At 39.2% G+C, this 15,414-nt stretch overlaps 1 protein-coding gene across 1 annotated transcript in view; it reads left to right on the plus strand.

The window, feature by feature from the left end:
• The window catches only part of LOC140150644 (uncharacterized), a 59,497-nt gene that overhangs the window by 33,656 nt on the left and 10,427 nt on the right, over positions 1 to 15,414 (plus strand). Inside the window, exon 3 of the mRNA XM_072172706.1 lies at positions 11,586 to 11,698. Within this exon, the coding sequence (XP_072028807.1) occupies positions 11,586 to 11,698 (113 nt within the window). The remainder of the gene's footprint in view (positions 1 to 11,585; positions 11,699 to 15,414) is intronic.

Genomic DNA, 15,414 nt, shown 5'->3' on the forward strand with positions numbered 1-15,414 from the left:
CCTTTGACCTGACCCCTGCAAAGTGTTCCAACATATCCCCCCTGGTCATTAATTTTGTTGTCACCGAGTTTGAGCCTCATACCCCTTACAGATGTCCAAAAAATTCATTTCTAAAATTTGACCCCTGCATGACCTTTGAACTCACTGACTCCTGCAAAATGTTTCCCTGGTCATGAGATTTGCTGTCACTGAGTTTGAGTCCAGAAGAAGAAATTATAAGATTTGACCCAAGATAACCTTTGACCTGACCCCTGCAAAGTGTTCAATATATTCCCCTGGTCAGTTTGTTGTCACAGAGTTTGAGTCCCGTACCCCTTACAGAAAATGCATTTCTAAAATTTGACCTTTGACCTGACCCCTGTAAAATGTCCCCGGCCCTGGTCATGAGATTTGTTGTCACCGAGTTTGAGCCCCATACCCATTACGGATGTCGAGATAATGCAATTGTGAGATCCCCCCTCTTAATGACCTTTGACCCCAATTCTTTGTACAACTTTTAGACATTGGCTAAGGCGATGCAGGTATGCAAGTGACGTCATTGTATTATGTAATTTGTGGAAGATGAAGCATTTTTAGTGAAAATCACATTTTGGCCATAAATGACATATGACCTTTGACCCCCCGAGTTGGACACTGGCCTAGAGCATATGGCTACGATGACTCGTTATAGGTTTGACAGAAGAAAGAAAGAAAGAAGAACTGACCAAAAACAGTACAATCGCAAATTGAAAATGTGCGATTGTAATGACCTAGCAGTAGCACATGAGCATTACTGCATGATATGACTAGGGCTAGGCTCTAGGGGCCTAGTTTCTTAATTATACAACAAACATTTGCATTTCCCCAGGCCCGTAGCCAGCACCCCCCCCCCCCCCAAATGCCAAAGGCCCAAAAAGTTCCCCTTTTTTTAACCCAAAAAGTCCCATTTGCGAGCGCATTTTATGCCTTCTGTAATCTTGGTCCGTCCAAAAATGTCGAAATCCGCCCAGTCCAAAAAGTTCCAAATTTTGAAAAAAGTCCACTTTTTCAAAATCAATACCCCCCCCAATCAATCCAGACTACGGGCCTGATTGCCCCCAGCAAATATTCCAAACTGGCATGACTGGGTCTTGTACAAGTACAAGTCATTAAGCATGTCAACTTCAAGGCACTGTTTCGTGTCTCGAATGGTGCATTCATGATTGTACAGCATGCATGGCATGTGCAGCAGGCATGTAATTTAACTGCTCAGTAAGCTTAACTATTTTAACATATCCTGATGATACAAAATGGAAAACCAAGTTGAAATATAAATCCAGCAATGTGTCCAAAAGTCAAGTAGACCTTTAAAGAAAATTTAAATGTTTACTAACCTGTTTTATTTGCAAATTTAGGCCTCAAGTTTATGTTCGTCACACGTACGCGTACAACTCCTTTTGCTTACTGATGTACGTACATACATTGGGCAATATCCGTTCTGGAAAAGTGTTGGGCGAAAGCGATACTACTACAATTTTAATCCAAAATTTTTTAAACTTTTGAATGTCCAAACATGGTGATCTAGGATTAGAAACATGTTTATAGGTAAAAATGCGACCAGAACTAACGAATATCCAAAAATTTGAAATTGTTTTTCAACATGTTTCATAGGCCTAGGCCGACTAGCCTACAACTCTAGCGTGATGCAGAATTCACTGCTTGCCTATCCAGATCCAAATCCAGATCCTACATCAAGTTCAAACAAACGGACACATTCAAGGCATTATGTCATTGATTGATGCGCCGTCCCGCTCGTGGCAGTGGCATCAGTTTTGCACTCGCGTGTGCGTAGGCCTACCCATAAACACTTGTGTGCGTACTCACAAACACTTGTGCACGCGCGTACGTATACCTTCAATAATTTGCAAATGTGCATGCGTACCTAGGCCTATAAACACTTGTGAACGCGAGTGTGCACTTGCAAACACTTGCGAACTCGCATGCGTACCCGTAATAACTTTCGCGTACCCATAAACACTTGCGAACGGGCATTCGTACTCGAAAACACTTGCAAACTCGATTGCGTAACGTACGCGCGTGCGTACCCGCAATAACTTTCGAACACAAGTGCGTACCCATCAACACTTGCGCATGCGTGTGCGTACCCGTAAACACTTGCGCATACGCTTGCGTACTTGCAAACACTTGCGAACGTGCATGCGTACGCATAAACACTTGAGAACGAGTGTATTCACGCAAACACTTGCGAACGTGCATGCGTATACTCCCAAACACTTGAGAACGTGCGTTTGTACTTGCAAACACTTGTGTATGCATTATGTGTATACTTGCAAACACTTGCGAACGCGCGTGCATACCCGCAATAACTTGCAAACGCATGTGCGTACCTATAAAGACTTGAACATGTGCATGCGTACCCATAAACAATTACGCACGCGCATGCGTATTCGCAAACACTTGCGAACGTGCGTGCGTACCGGCAATGTACGCAAGCGTACCCATGAACACTTGTAAACATGAGTGCGTACTCGCAAACATTTGCGAACGCTTGTTAACACAATTGTGCACGCGTGTACATACCCACCCACAATATCTTGCAAACGTGCGGTATAGGCCTACCTATAAACACTTGCCGTCCCCATGAAAAAAAAAAAATAGAGAGGGCGTCCCCCATAACACTCCCCTGCTTTCTCCGACTATGATCGACAACATAGGCCTATGATGCGGCCGGCCCACCCACTCCCACACCCGGTTGCCTCCCGCGTATGGGTGCCGACCTCGATACGCCGACCTTGTAGCTACACCGGCTATGCCGCCGTGGCGATACCCGGGCAATTCCCCGGGGCGATATGATCGGGAGTAAAATAGTTTGAAGATATGCGAATAGGCATATTAGGGACCGCTCACAAACACTTGTTAGGGGGGCTGATGCAAAAAAAAATCATCGCGAAAGTTTTCCGCCCCTTTCAGATCTCTAAAAATTCAGCCTCCCCTTTGACATGAAAATTATGGGTCAATCCCATAGAAAATCATATAAACTCAATTTTCCTGGGAAAATTTTTGGTCATTTTTTCAAGGCCCTCCTCTACCCCTAGGAGGGTCAAAACTAAAGCCCCTCCCCACCCTTTTGCATCAGCCCCCCCTAACAAGTGTTTGTGAACGTCTCTTGCACCAACTTCACCATGTTGTAGGAATTCCCATATCAACATCAGCCCGCCAATTGAACGGCGACGGGGCCGTATAGCATACCCCGTAGGCCTTCCACCCGGTGTTTTCGCGTAAGTATTTGAGGTAGTGCACGCCGCGCGCGCCACTTGAAGAAGGGAACGGAAGTTCGGTTAAAATCGTTAGATCATGCGGCCTGGATATATAGAAAAACTTGGGTAAAATTTCAATGCTATCGACCTTTAAACATGTATTATACTAGGCATATGCATATTTCGTCCTAATAATATTTTATGTAACGTCATTAAGTTGTGCATTGAAACATTGGTTGAAATCAGGTTGAAATTTCAACGTTGTATCAACGTTGAAGTTTCAACCTGATTTCAACCTCCTTAATTTTTGCATTGAAAGTTTGTTGAAACATGGTTGAAATCAGGTTGAAATTTCAACGTTGTATCGACGTTGAAATTTCAACCTGATTTCAACCAATCTCTAGGTTGAAATCGGGTTGAAATCAGGTTAGGTTATATTTCGACGTTGTATCAACGTTGATACAACGTCGAAATCCTAACCTGTGCCCACTGGGTTGATTATCTGGCATATTCAGAGAAAAACATAAGATAAATAACAGAATTAAATATGTACTAGACCAGTTGAATGTCAAAAAAAATAAGCCAATAATTATGTATGAGATAAGAAACCAAACACAAGATGCAATCCACATGCCAACATTGACAAGTTTAGATTTGTGACTGAAAACCAGTGAATATGAAACTGAATGACATTGACTACGGTACATAGTACAGCGTCAAGCACCCTATGTTTGAACATAGCCTCTCAAATGATGTCATTGCAAATTCAGTCCTGAAATAGTTGGTGTACTTTTACCCACTGGTGTAATTATAACTGGATCAGGTTTTACATAACATTTGTAAGTGCAGGGGAATGACCTTTTTTTCGTTCCCATTAATAACTGCAAGTTCTACATGCGATGCCCTCCCCCCCCCCAAAAAAAATAACCTTTTTTTTTAATATGGGTTGAAGGACATTTGAAGTAGGGTCAATTTGGGATTATTGTGGTATTTTTGATGAAATTTCTTTCCTGAAGGCTAAATATTACCCTATATGTGACCCCTCGGCACAACTGAGCCCTGAAGTCGCCAATCATCATTTTTGAGATATTGAACCAAAATATTCTGCTTGAAATTAGCTTTAAAATGATGTATATCATGTATATAGTACTTGACATTTAAGTAGTGAAAAATCAATAAAACAGTCAATAAAGCCTTTGTTTTCTATTGTTTACTGTTAAGTTTGATGGAGCATATCTCAATAGTGGCACTGGCGACATCCGGCCTCAGTTGTGCCGAGGGGTCACATATTATCACCGAAAGCTTGAAAATTGTGCAAATGTAATGATTTTTTGGCTAACATATCAATTTTGAACATGTACAGAGTATTTGTGAAAAAGTAATTTCTAAAAATCAATTAAATGTTAGCCCCAAAATGGCTTATTTGACCTGATTTTAGCCAAAACTTGTTAAAAACTTTTTTTTAAAATCTGGGTTGGTCACTCCCGTAAAACCGAGGGTTTTTTTCATTGCCTAATGGAATCTGATGCATCCGGCTGATGCGACTCATCATTTTGTGCAACAAAGGTTTGAAATAAAATATTATTCAAAATCTGACAAATTATAATTTTTAAACGTACATTCGTATCAGTTGCTCCCCACTGCAGTTCTATGGGATAACGCAAAAAGATGACACGCTGAAAAGGATTGGAAAGATTTGGCATTAATAAAAGTGCAACCTTCCCTGACCCCTATTTTAGAACCAAAAATTTGATTACCCCCTACCACCGATACACCTTACCCTCTAAACAGGCAACAATTGAATTGAAATTGATCAGTTATTTGAAATAAAATAAACACACTATCTGTAGTCATCTTGTGACTGAATGCCTACATTTTGGTCATCAAACATGTGATGACCCTCCTATTTTTCTGTGCAAATATTAAACCCCCTCCAGTATATTTGGGAGTGGGGACCCACCCCCTTCCAAAGAAAATGCCAGCCCCTTAGGTTGACAGCTAGTTATAAAAATATACTACTTAGGACTCAGCTTTCAATGCTTGTTGTGAGTTGAATTCAAAGCTAGACACTTCTCGATAATAATTATGTACCGTACTGATGCCTGCTCAACATGATCATTCGGACATTCAATCAAATTCAACTAGTATGCATATATGCAATGATGATGCATGCCACGTGTACATGCATCTGAAAACATTTTATGTATCAGCAGTTTATTCAACACGTATGATATGTACTATACTACGTCTTCATACATGTATTGACAACTGACTGGTTCATTGATTGCGCATATTCCAAATTTGTAGTTACTACAAAGTACAACTGCTTCATAAGGCCAATGAAAGTCAATTCCTTGTTTCCCGTTACACAATTTTTCATGACTGTGTAGGTGACCATTTCATTTTTCATTATTCATTATTTTATGCCATTTAATTATTGCATCTGTACGTTACAGGTGAAAACCAATAACTACCCATGTATGTGATAAATCACAGTTTGTAGTTAACTGATGTAGTTTACAACCACATGAAGGTGATTGTACAACTATTATCCAAAGTTTCACAATATTTTTTACGGAATAAGATCAGAGCAGATAAAAAAGTGCGGGACATACGACATAGAAGTGAGTAGGTATTCATGATTAATATTATTAATTATTTTACCATACTGCAAAGAAAATCCGTGAAAATCAACAGAAAGATATTTATGATATATTTCAAACCACAATTATTTATTGGTTTGTTAGAAATCAACATTATATTCAAAAGAATGAAATATTTGGCCAGCAATTGGTTTTGAGCGGAGTAGGGTAACGGGAAACTAGGAATCGACTTTCATTAGCCTAACTAGGCATGTTCATAATATTTTGAAATTGAATAAATTCATCTAAAATTGCTTTCATTAAAAAGAGAATCATTTAACTTAAAAAATGAGGGGTCAATCATGTATGTAGGCCTACTATTGGCAATGTTATGAGGAAAAGTATGCTCGCCTGAATGTCCCAAATTTGGTGTCCCAGCATTATAATTATATCAGTAGCTTCCTATGTCTTATTGGGTGTATATATTTTATGGCTAAATTTTTGAGCACGAAGGGCCATTTTACAAAAATGCACTAATGTTTCATGAAATGTGGCTTCTCCTTCTACTGCAATACTTGGCATAGTCCATCAGCTTGGATTTCCCGCCAAGGCTTTCACTACTTGAATAGTATAGTATTCCACAAATGCATTTTCACTAAAATTTATGCAGATTGGAATTTTTAGGGTCAAAATCCAAATTTTCTTCATTTCCCTATAGAGGCCGTCAGCGTGACGTCATATGCCGCCATCTTGTGGGTACACGCTGCGATGGTCGTTCGATCTCCATGCGTGAACAGCAAAATCGCCGTGTCGATGCGCGATAACAGCTGCGTGGCAAGCTGCGCCTTGCGCGTAGTGTCCGACGCATACACACGCGTATCATTTGTACCCACAAGATGGCGAAAGGCTGACGGCCTCTATTGGATTACACAGTTAAGGCAGGATCTTGGATCACAAGATGCTTCCCAGACAAACAAGAACCTAGACCAGTGACTTTGACTCGCGTAGCCGTAGTGAAGCTGACACTGCTTAGCAACGAATTTGACAAGGTCAAGGATGCATACTCGTACGCAAACAAGCAGACATGTCCGCGTCTACGGAACATGCTGCATTTGACGCGGGCGACAACGGCGCAGTAATCACGCAAACGAGCGCGTCAAACATGTATGCAATATTTCTCCGTGCCTAGCCCTAACCCTGTCAATCCGTCAATATCACCTTGGATACGGGCCGGGCTTTGACCCCCCGCTGTGGTAAAGGATGGGCAGTCATAGGTCTAGGTATGTCTATGAGATGCTTAATGACGCCCGCCCTCACATGTTAGAGAATGTGATCATGCCTAGCCTAACAGGCTAGCAGTGCAAAATTCGACACACATAAGATCAAGTTTGGCGGTTTTTAGGTCGGTCTGATTTTTTAGGGCAAAACTGAACTCTTTCGACAATTCTTAATTTATAGTTCATATTGTTTTTCTTACCTTAAAAGTTACCTTTGAGCTTGTAAATATTATAACCCACGACGCGATGACTTTACATGTATTTACTTTGGCAGCTATACGTACGTAGACAGTAGTAGTAGGTTTACCGAGTAAACTGTGTGGCGATCAGCTGTTCCACGACCACGTCAATAATTTACATAATTATTAGCAGGTCAACTAATTTCAATATGAATAGTATTACTGATCCGCCCACTAAATGGCTATAAATCAAAAGTATATCATGAAAATAATAGTTTGTAAGATATATACGTATCAGAAGTCAAATAAAATAATAATGAAAACAAAATGAAACCTAACAAATAAGAAATATGAAAATAAAAACGGGAAATTGTGAATAGCTCCGCCTCTTTGTCACGCCTATTTTGGGCACCTTTCCATGTCGTAACTTCCGGTAGCTCGCACAATTTATAGTTTTATAAAGCGATTTTGAAGAAACCTATTATGAATGACATCTCATGATGTGACGTTGTGTTCCCATTGTTCATTGCCTGGGAGCATGCGTAATCATTGTGCTCATTTTTTTTTCATTTAGGGCCTGTGCTTTGTAAAGTCCACCACAGTAAAATAAAGCTGTGACCATGATGGCAGTGTCAATGGTTGTATGTACACACCAGTCCCTTTGCCTTGTATCTAGACCTGGTCGCGCCGGAGTCGCGAGGTAAAGCGACCAGTCATCGGCATCCCCTAGGTCAATTAGAGTTTCATCGTTTGTAATGTTGGTTCACAATGTGAACTTAATGTGAACCGAACTTAGTCTTTAGGTTGATATTGAGCTATGTTGTATTTCAAGTATTTTTTCCACTGAATGACATGTGTTTGTCAGATATGGGATGTTGGATTTAACTTTTGCAGGAAAAACCTGAAATAATCAACAGAAGATGATAATCGTGAGTATAAATCAAACCACAGAGCAAAGCATGTCTTGGCTTTGAAACGTGTCCAATTTCGGGTCGATACGTTCAATAAGTAAGCTTATATTCAAGGATTTTTTCCTCAAAAACTGCGTAGCACGAATTCGGCAGATTTGACATAAATGAGCTGAACGTAGCACTAAACGGAACGATTTAGACAGGAAAGAACTACTGAATGCACGTAAATTTACTTTTCCTCGCTCCAACCAATGCTGCAGAACTCTTTTTCGTTGAAAAGTGGGAACATTCGTGAATTTTCATTGACAAAATAGCATGTACACATGATCGTTTTCCCAAGATGCAAAATCACATGAATTTTCTGTCTTGACGAGACTAATTTAGGCATTTGTTGAACTCCGAAGTTCGAAATAAGTATCATAATTCTTTCTTTGGAGTTTTCAACATTTTATACCGAAATGATGCGGAAATCGGTAAAAGGGAAAGATATGAAATCTGGGGTGAAATAAAAAGTGCGTGAGCCGATGTGGAACATTATATATACAGACATATTTACATAATTTCCTAGGACCTTGCACAAGTGATCATGCTCAAATAATAAACTAGAGAGGTTGGTGATTGATATGCACCATAAATTTTGAACCTATGATCAGTATTGCTAGGCAAAAATTAACAGCAAACATGGCCGATTTTTCCATTTTGGACCAATTTGAAACCAAGCTTGGCCCGAGCCCTTAATATCTATAGAAAGAGGAACTGAAATGTGATAAGATAAATCGAAACCTTCGTAGTGATTCTGATAACCACAATTTTCACTCACACTGAGAAAATTGTCCATGGTTTTCATTTAATAATAAAAAGAGGAAGTGCACAGTACTATTAGCTCAAAGCCAACTTATTATAGACAATCATCACTTTAAGGTTGGGAATAGAACTTCGCATTAGGTACAGGGTGTCCTACAAAAAGCGGTCGTGTCACTGTGTGATCTACACAGTAGTAAACAAAATAAGAATGGATTTTTGCGTCGCAATTTACCTTTACCTGGTTCTCTAACCTTAAAACTAATAATACAAATATATTGAAAAATATAAAAAGAAAGACAAGAGAAGAGGTTTCCCTCTTAAGATACCGCAAACTAAGTTGCGATGCTAATAACCTTTCTTATGGTTACTTCAATTGGGTAAATTTTACTCAACATTGGGTAAAATCCCTACCTAACCAATAAGGACAATTCATATGGTATCCAGCGCTTGGGACAAATAGCGCTTTTACCCAACTTGGGTAAAAAAAATTGCAAAATGACACTAAGTTAAGTACAAGTGCAATATTACCAGCCGGTGTTTACGATATGAACAACCCTCGTGGGTTGGGTAAGGTTTAAAATTTAGCCAACATTGAGTAAATTGCTGAAAATAACCCAATGTACCTAATTTCGGGTAAATGTTTTACCTAAAAAGTGTTCTAACAGTATAGTTTGGGAACAGGTCCATCTTAGAAAGTCCCCAAACGCTTTCCTCATAATTTCAAGGTCTGGAAATTGCAGTATCTTCTCCCAAAATATAGCCGCAACTTCGGTTCGCCCGTCATAAAAGGTATGTCTGGTTAACAGTCCAGATTTAAAAATCAACATACCAAGGTAAATGAAAGCCTACATAGTTTAATACATGTTGCGACTGAATGTTTCACACCATCTTCTTTCCACAATTTGACCTTCTACACCCAGGAGTCTTATCTAGAGAATGATTTCTGTAAGACACAAATCCCTGTGTTTTCAAGACAATTCAGTTCTTGCGTTTAGAAATACTACTTGCAAACTTAGTGTTAAGGTTAGCAACTATTTAAAACTGTTGCGATTTGGTGTTCAGAGCACCTTGCGAATGGCAGTTAGCTTTGGCAAAAAATGCATGGGTCATTTCATAGCGAGTGTGTAGAATAATTCTTATATGGCAGATATTCTTTTGTAGGTCCTTTGGTTCTTGAGTTATGTTGTAAAAAAGGCTAAAACAACAACACTTTTGTAAAACGTACAGACCTCATTCAGAACAGTAAATCAAGCAAGTTTTCAAAGTATATGATATGTAGAATGAACTTTTGCAAAACATCAAAGTGCTATTTTTCAATAATATATTGATTTATATAATAACAATTATACCTGCTTCAACCAACAACACACCGTGTACCCTTAAGGTACAATGTAGCCACTGTGACACTGTTGCCTGATAAGGATACCATTGAATTACTATACTCAAGCACTCAATATATATGTATATTGTTAGGTAACTGAATTGGCAACGACCTTTAGTAGCAATGAACCCATTCGCTGCCGATTGTATTCTACACGGGTCAATGGAATATTATGGTGAAATCACAGAGAAGAGAGAAAACAGAGCCCGTACCACCAGTCAAAGTATCCGCATCATCCGATAATGAGGGCCGATTGTTCCATGAAATGCGACAGGCGAGACTGCTACGCAATTACCGTGTATTTTCATAGTCTATCGCGTAATCGCGAAAGAACGCAACGCTCTATCGCGTATACGCGAAGGCACGCAGCGCTGGCGTGATTGTTTGACACGGCACGATCGAACAATCGGCCCTCGTGAATATGCGAGAGCTCACCGTATACAATACACGGGGACTTTGACTGGTGGTACGCTCTCTGTTTTTATCTCCTCTGTCATGTCTATGGGTGAAATAAAACGTAATTGTTTGTATCACCAAGCAGTACCCGTAATATTTTTGTTAACATGATAAATTTTGTATGTTGAGAGAATTGGTGTGGTAGATTGGGGGAGCAGAACGTCCAGCCAAACCAATTAAGGTCCAAATCGGTATTTTATCTCTCTATCTAATCAAGTGGCATAAGGTAACCGTAGGTTTATAAACATACTGTAACAATAACAATTGTACAATTATTGTAATTTCGCTATAAAAGAGATCAGGTAACATCTTGGCTAACAGAAACAAACTTTACTTGGTTTCTTTACTAGTTCGGGTACACGAGAAGAAAAACACGTGACTTTTGCTGTTTTTATAACAAAATTATCACTGAAAATGATGGAAAATAGAACAAAATATTGATGCATCACCCGATCTGTGATCGCGTGAGAAATCTATGATCCGGCACAGATTTTTCACGTCTGGCTACGCGTGAGTTCGGCTCTATCTGATTAGCTTCTGAATCCCAAGATAGAGACTGTGGTGAATAAAACTCATCTTTGTTCGTTTTGAACGGTTGCATTTGATTCAACTTTGGAGTACCTATTAGGCATGTGAGATACTGGACAAATTTACTTATTCAAATTGGACGTAAGTGTTATTATGTCCAAGCATGAAAAACAATTTATTCGATTCATTTCATTTCATATCATAACATGATAATGTTATTGTTTTTCACAGGAGAGTACGTTGTCACTTTATGGCCGCAACATCCAGTTATACAACCACAGCTTCTTGCCGCGCTGAATACGGCAAGACAAGAAATGGCTGCCGACAAACAATTCGCCATCGATGTAAGATTTCATTCTCATAAAATAGGGCTTAAACTAATGAAGTTCCCTCTGTCAGGTTAATAATAATTATTCCACTCCTAGAATATTGCTGGCGAATATATATACCACTAGCTGTAATTGTGTATTGTGGGATGTGGTGGGAAAACGTATGCGTAAATCACATTTTGAATATCCGGACAGCGACTGCGACTGTGTTCTATTCGTTGCTTAAGGAGCTCATTAAGGGGGTACTACACCCATCACATTTTTTTGCAGGTTTTTTGCATTTTGCGAAGAAATGAGAAAAAAAAAATTGGTCAAAGTGGTATGCAAAATGAAGGGGCAAATCTTCTCGTTCTATTGGTGGTATTGATAATAATGTAGCTTACATGCTTTTAATTGTACAAGCCAAAGAGAGGTACATGATGACCCCATCACAATTTTGATCATATTTGAAATTTCAGAACTGCCAACGTGAATCCACTTACACACACTTCTTTATCAGCAATGGCAGACCCTAATAGTACCAAAATATTTTTTTTATTTTGGAAATGCATTAATTATGCACAGCTTTGAAAACACAAATATGCATCAATTTCATGTTATCAATGAAATTCAACTTATTTTCCCCCTTCCAGTGACAATGATATGCAAAATTTGTGTTCGCAAGGCAGCACATTTGTTTCAGGTTTGATAAGGTTGAAATTAAAGAACAGTCAAAACAGTCAATTTTCAGTATTAGGTGAATTTTTGCTCAGTTTTCTGAGAAAATAGAAAGCTTACGAAACACGATTTATAATGTGAATCGGTATGTTCACAATGGTAAAACCTCAATATTAAACTGTTGGACACACCCTAAAACTTCATGTGTGGTAACGGTTTCGTCACTTACCTGTAGCGGGTGTGTATTCCTTCCACTTTGAGAAAATGATGTATTAATTTATGAAAACTGATCAAATCACTGCTCGCTTCGAAGACAAGCCGCCGACGAAACGCCATATTTTCATAATTGGTTTTGACCTTTGACTAAGGTTGAGCGATACGCGATACCGCGGATTCTCTGATACCGGTACGCGTATGATACCGTACTTTACAGACATGACAGAATAGGCCTAAAGAATTATTTAATGGAACGTATTGAAAAAAATATTAGAAAATTGAAAACAAATATAAACAAATATTCTAATCTCTCATTCTCTATTAGCGACTTCAGGTAGCGAATAAATTGTGTGGTAGGTCTAGACTATCTCCAACTCTAGTGTGATGCAGAATCCCGGGTGCAGAATTCACTGCTTTTATTGGAGTATATGCTCGTAAATGATCCAGATCCAAATCTCGCAGCCCGGGCTCACAGCTAGGCTTAGGCCTACATTGTACAGTGTTTTGAATAATCCAGTGGATTGTCTATGGGATATGCACTCAGCAGCACATCATGGCGGGTATTGGCGGGGCATGTACACGATAAAACATTTCAGGGTGTGTTTGTTATGTTATATTTATTACAATTAGGTAAAAATCTTTAAATAACATTGTTGTTTTCCTAATGTAGGCCTACATGTAACGTCACAAAACACTTTTCAGCGACCTACCGTATCATTCACATTTAAAAGTGTATAGAAACTAGTTTACGCTGAGGGATGATTTCATACAATTTTTAACAATAGGATTTTTCATACATCTGAGTTTTCGTGACCTTGAGCATTGTAAAGTAATTGCAAATCTTTTACAAAATATTTTCAGTACAAAAAACACGGTTTAAAATATGTTACGAAAGATTTGAAACTGACTAGCCAATTGTAGGCCTATTGGTTTTGTTTACAATTATTTTCAACATACAAATTGTGTTAATAATGTTTTAAACTGAAATTGTCAACAGAAAGAGTCAGCTGATCATCAGGTTTTATGTCTTCTTTTAACAAGAGTGGAAACAAAGGAACCCGAAGAATGTGCAAAGTTATTGACTTCGGCTAGCATCTTAAAATTAAACTCTGAGTCAAAAATAAGCTTTGTTTCATTAATTTAAAAGAAAGTTGTTGCATCTTGTTGGTAAAGTGATCGATGTTTGCTACTTTTTATTTGGTTTTGTTTGCTGGTTTTATTATCACCTGTGTTTTTACGGTGTTTACGATTCGTAATCCCACGAAGAGTAAGTTTAGTTCGTTAATGTGGTACGGTAGGCCTACAGCCACACGTACCCCGCACCCCCTGAACAAACACATCAGGCGCGGATTCAGGGTGGAGAGCGCCGACTGGCCCGCTACCCCCCCCCCCCCAACCCAAAAAAAGAGGAAAGGAGAGAAGAGAAGAGAAAGGGGGGGAAGGAGAAGAGAAAATGGAGAAAAGGTGGAGAGAAAAGGTTAAATTTCACGTAATTGAGTAGGCCCATGCTTTTAAAAAACCCGCAGTCGGGTCGATCGGAAGTAGGTCCTATAATAATGGCCTCACCGCCGTCACCAGGCAGCGGATGACATGATCGAGCCGGCAACTTGTGAAACCGCCCGGCCGTGTGGCATTTCCAATAGTCGGTTAGTTTTGTGGGGTTCATTATCTAACCCCAACGGTTTTAGCTTGTAGGGGAAGGTGGGGCATAACGGAACACTTAACTTTGAGGATGCTCTGTGACGTCACCATAAGGCCGTGTAAAATTAATATTTTGGTTCTCGTCCCCCCCCCCTCCTCAATTTCTGGGATTTGTCAGATTTTTTTTTTTTTTTTTAGATTTTTCAATTTTTTTAGACTTTGGAATGATTTATGAAATCTGCATACATATAAATAAGTTTATTAGAGTACAAGCATCACTTCCAAGTCTTTTTGTGGTACTCTAGGGGTTTATCCTCAGAATCTCACATTTGAAAAAAAAAAAAAAAGGGCCTCATCGTTTCCTCGAGCACTGTTGGAGAAGGCCGAAAACTACTGACAATGCTAATTTTACATTGAAAAAAAAAAAAAAAAAAAAAAACACCTCCTCCCTCATCAATTCATGAAAATCCTCTGGACGAGAACCAAAACATTAATTTTATACGGCCTAAGTAATATGACTGTAAAAATTACATGTTCAGTTGAAGTTTGTATTTACCTTTAATATACCATTAACCAATATAACTTGAATCTTAGAATTTTTTATAAAAATGAAGAAATATTTTCAACAAAAAAAAACCGTTTTGCCCCACTATCGGGGCAAAACGGAACCCCTATGGGGCAAAACGGCACCCTGGGTGTAAACTTATATCAGTTGTGCCATCAGTAGGCCCTAGGCCTAGTTATATGTAGGCCTATATTCAGTTACAATATTAAGTGGGCCTACCATCTCTGTGGAGTGAGTGGTTAACTTCTTATAGGCCTAGTAGGCCTATAATATGTATGACCAATATTTGATCAGAAAGAAATATTCAGTAGGCCTACCATCTCTGTGGAGTAAGTGGTTAACTTTTAATCATTAATTCTATCTGTAGGTCTAGTTATATGTCTATGTTCCAGCGAAGTGTTTACCATGTTCGAGTAGGCCCCTAGATAACGCCTACATTTCCTTGAGTGAAGACAAGTTATGTCCAATTGGGGCAAAACGGAACCCATCTGTGGGACAAAACGCCCGGGGCAAAACGGAACCCTGTTCCGTTATGCCCCACACCTAGGGTTCCGTTTTGCCCCATACCCGATTTTTTAGAAATAGATTGCATGCATAATACATCGTAGCATATAGGCCATACACTTAATACAGCTCATGGGTAGTACCTTCG

Source organism: Amphiura filiformis, chromosome 4 (assembly GCF_039555335.1).
Source record: "Amphiura filiformis chromosome 4, Afil_fr2py, whole genome shotgun sequence".
Lineage (NCBI taxonomy): Eukaryota > Metazoa > Echinodermata > Ophiuroidea > Amphilepidida > Amphiuridae > Amphiura > Amphiura filiformis.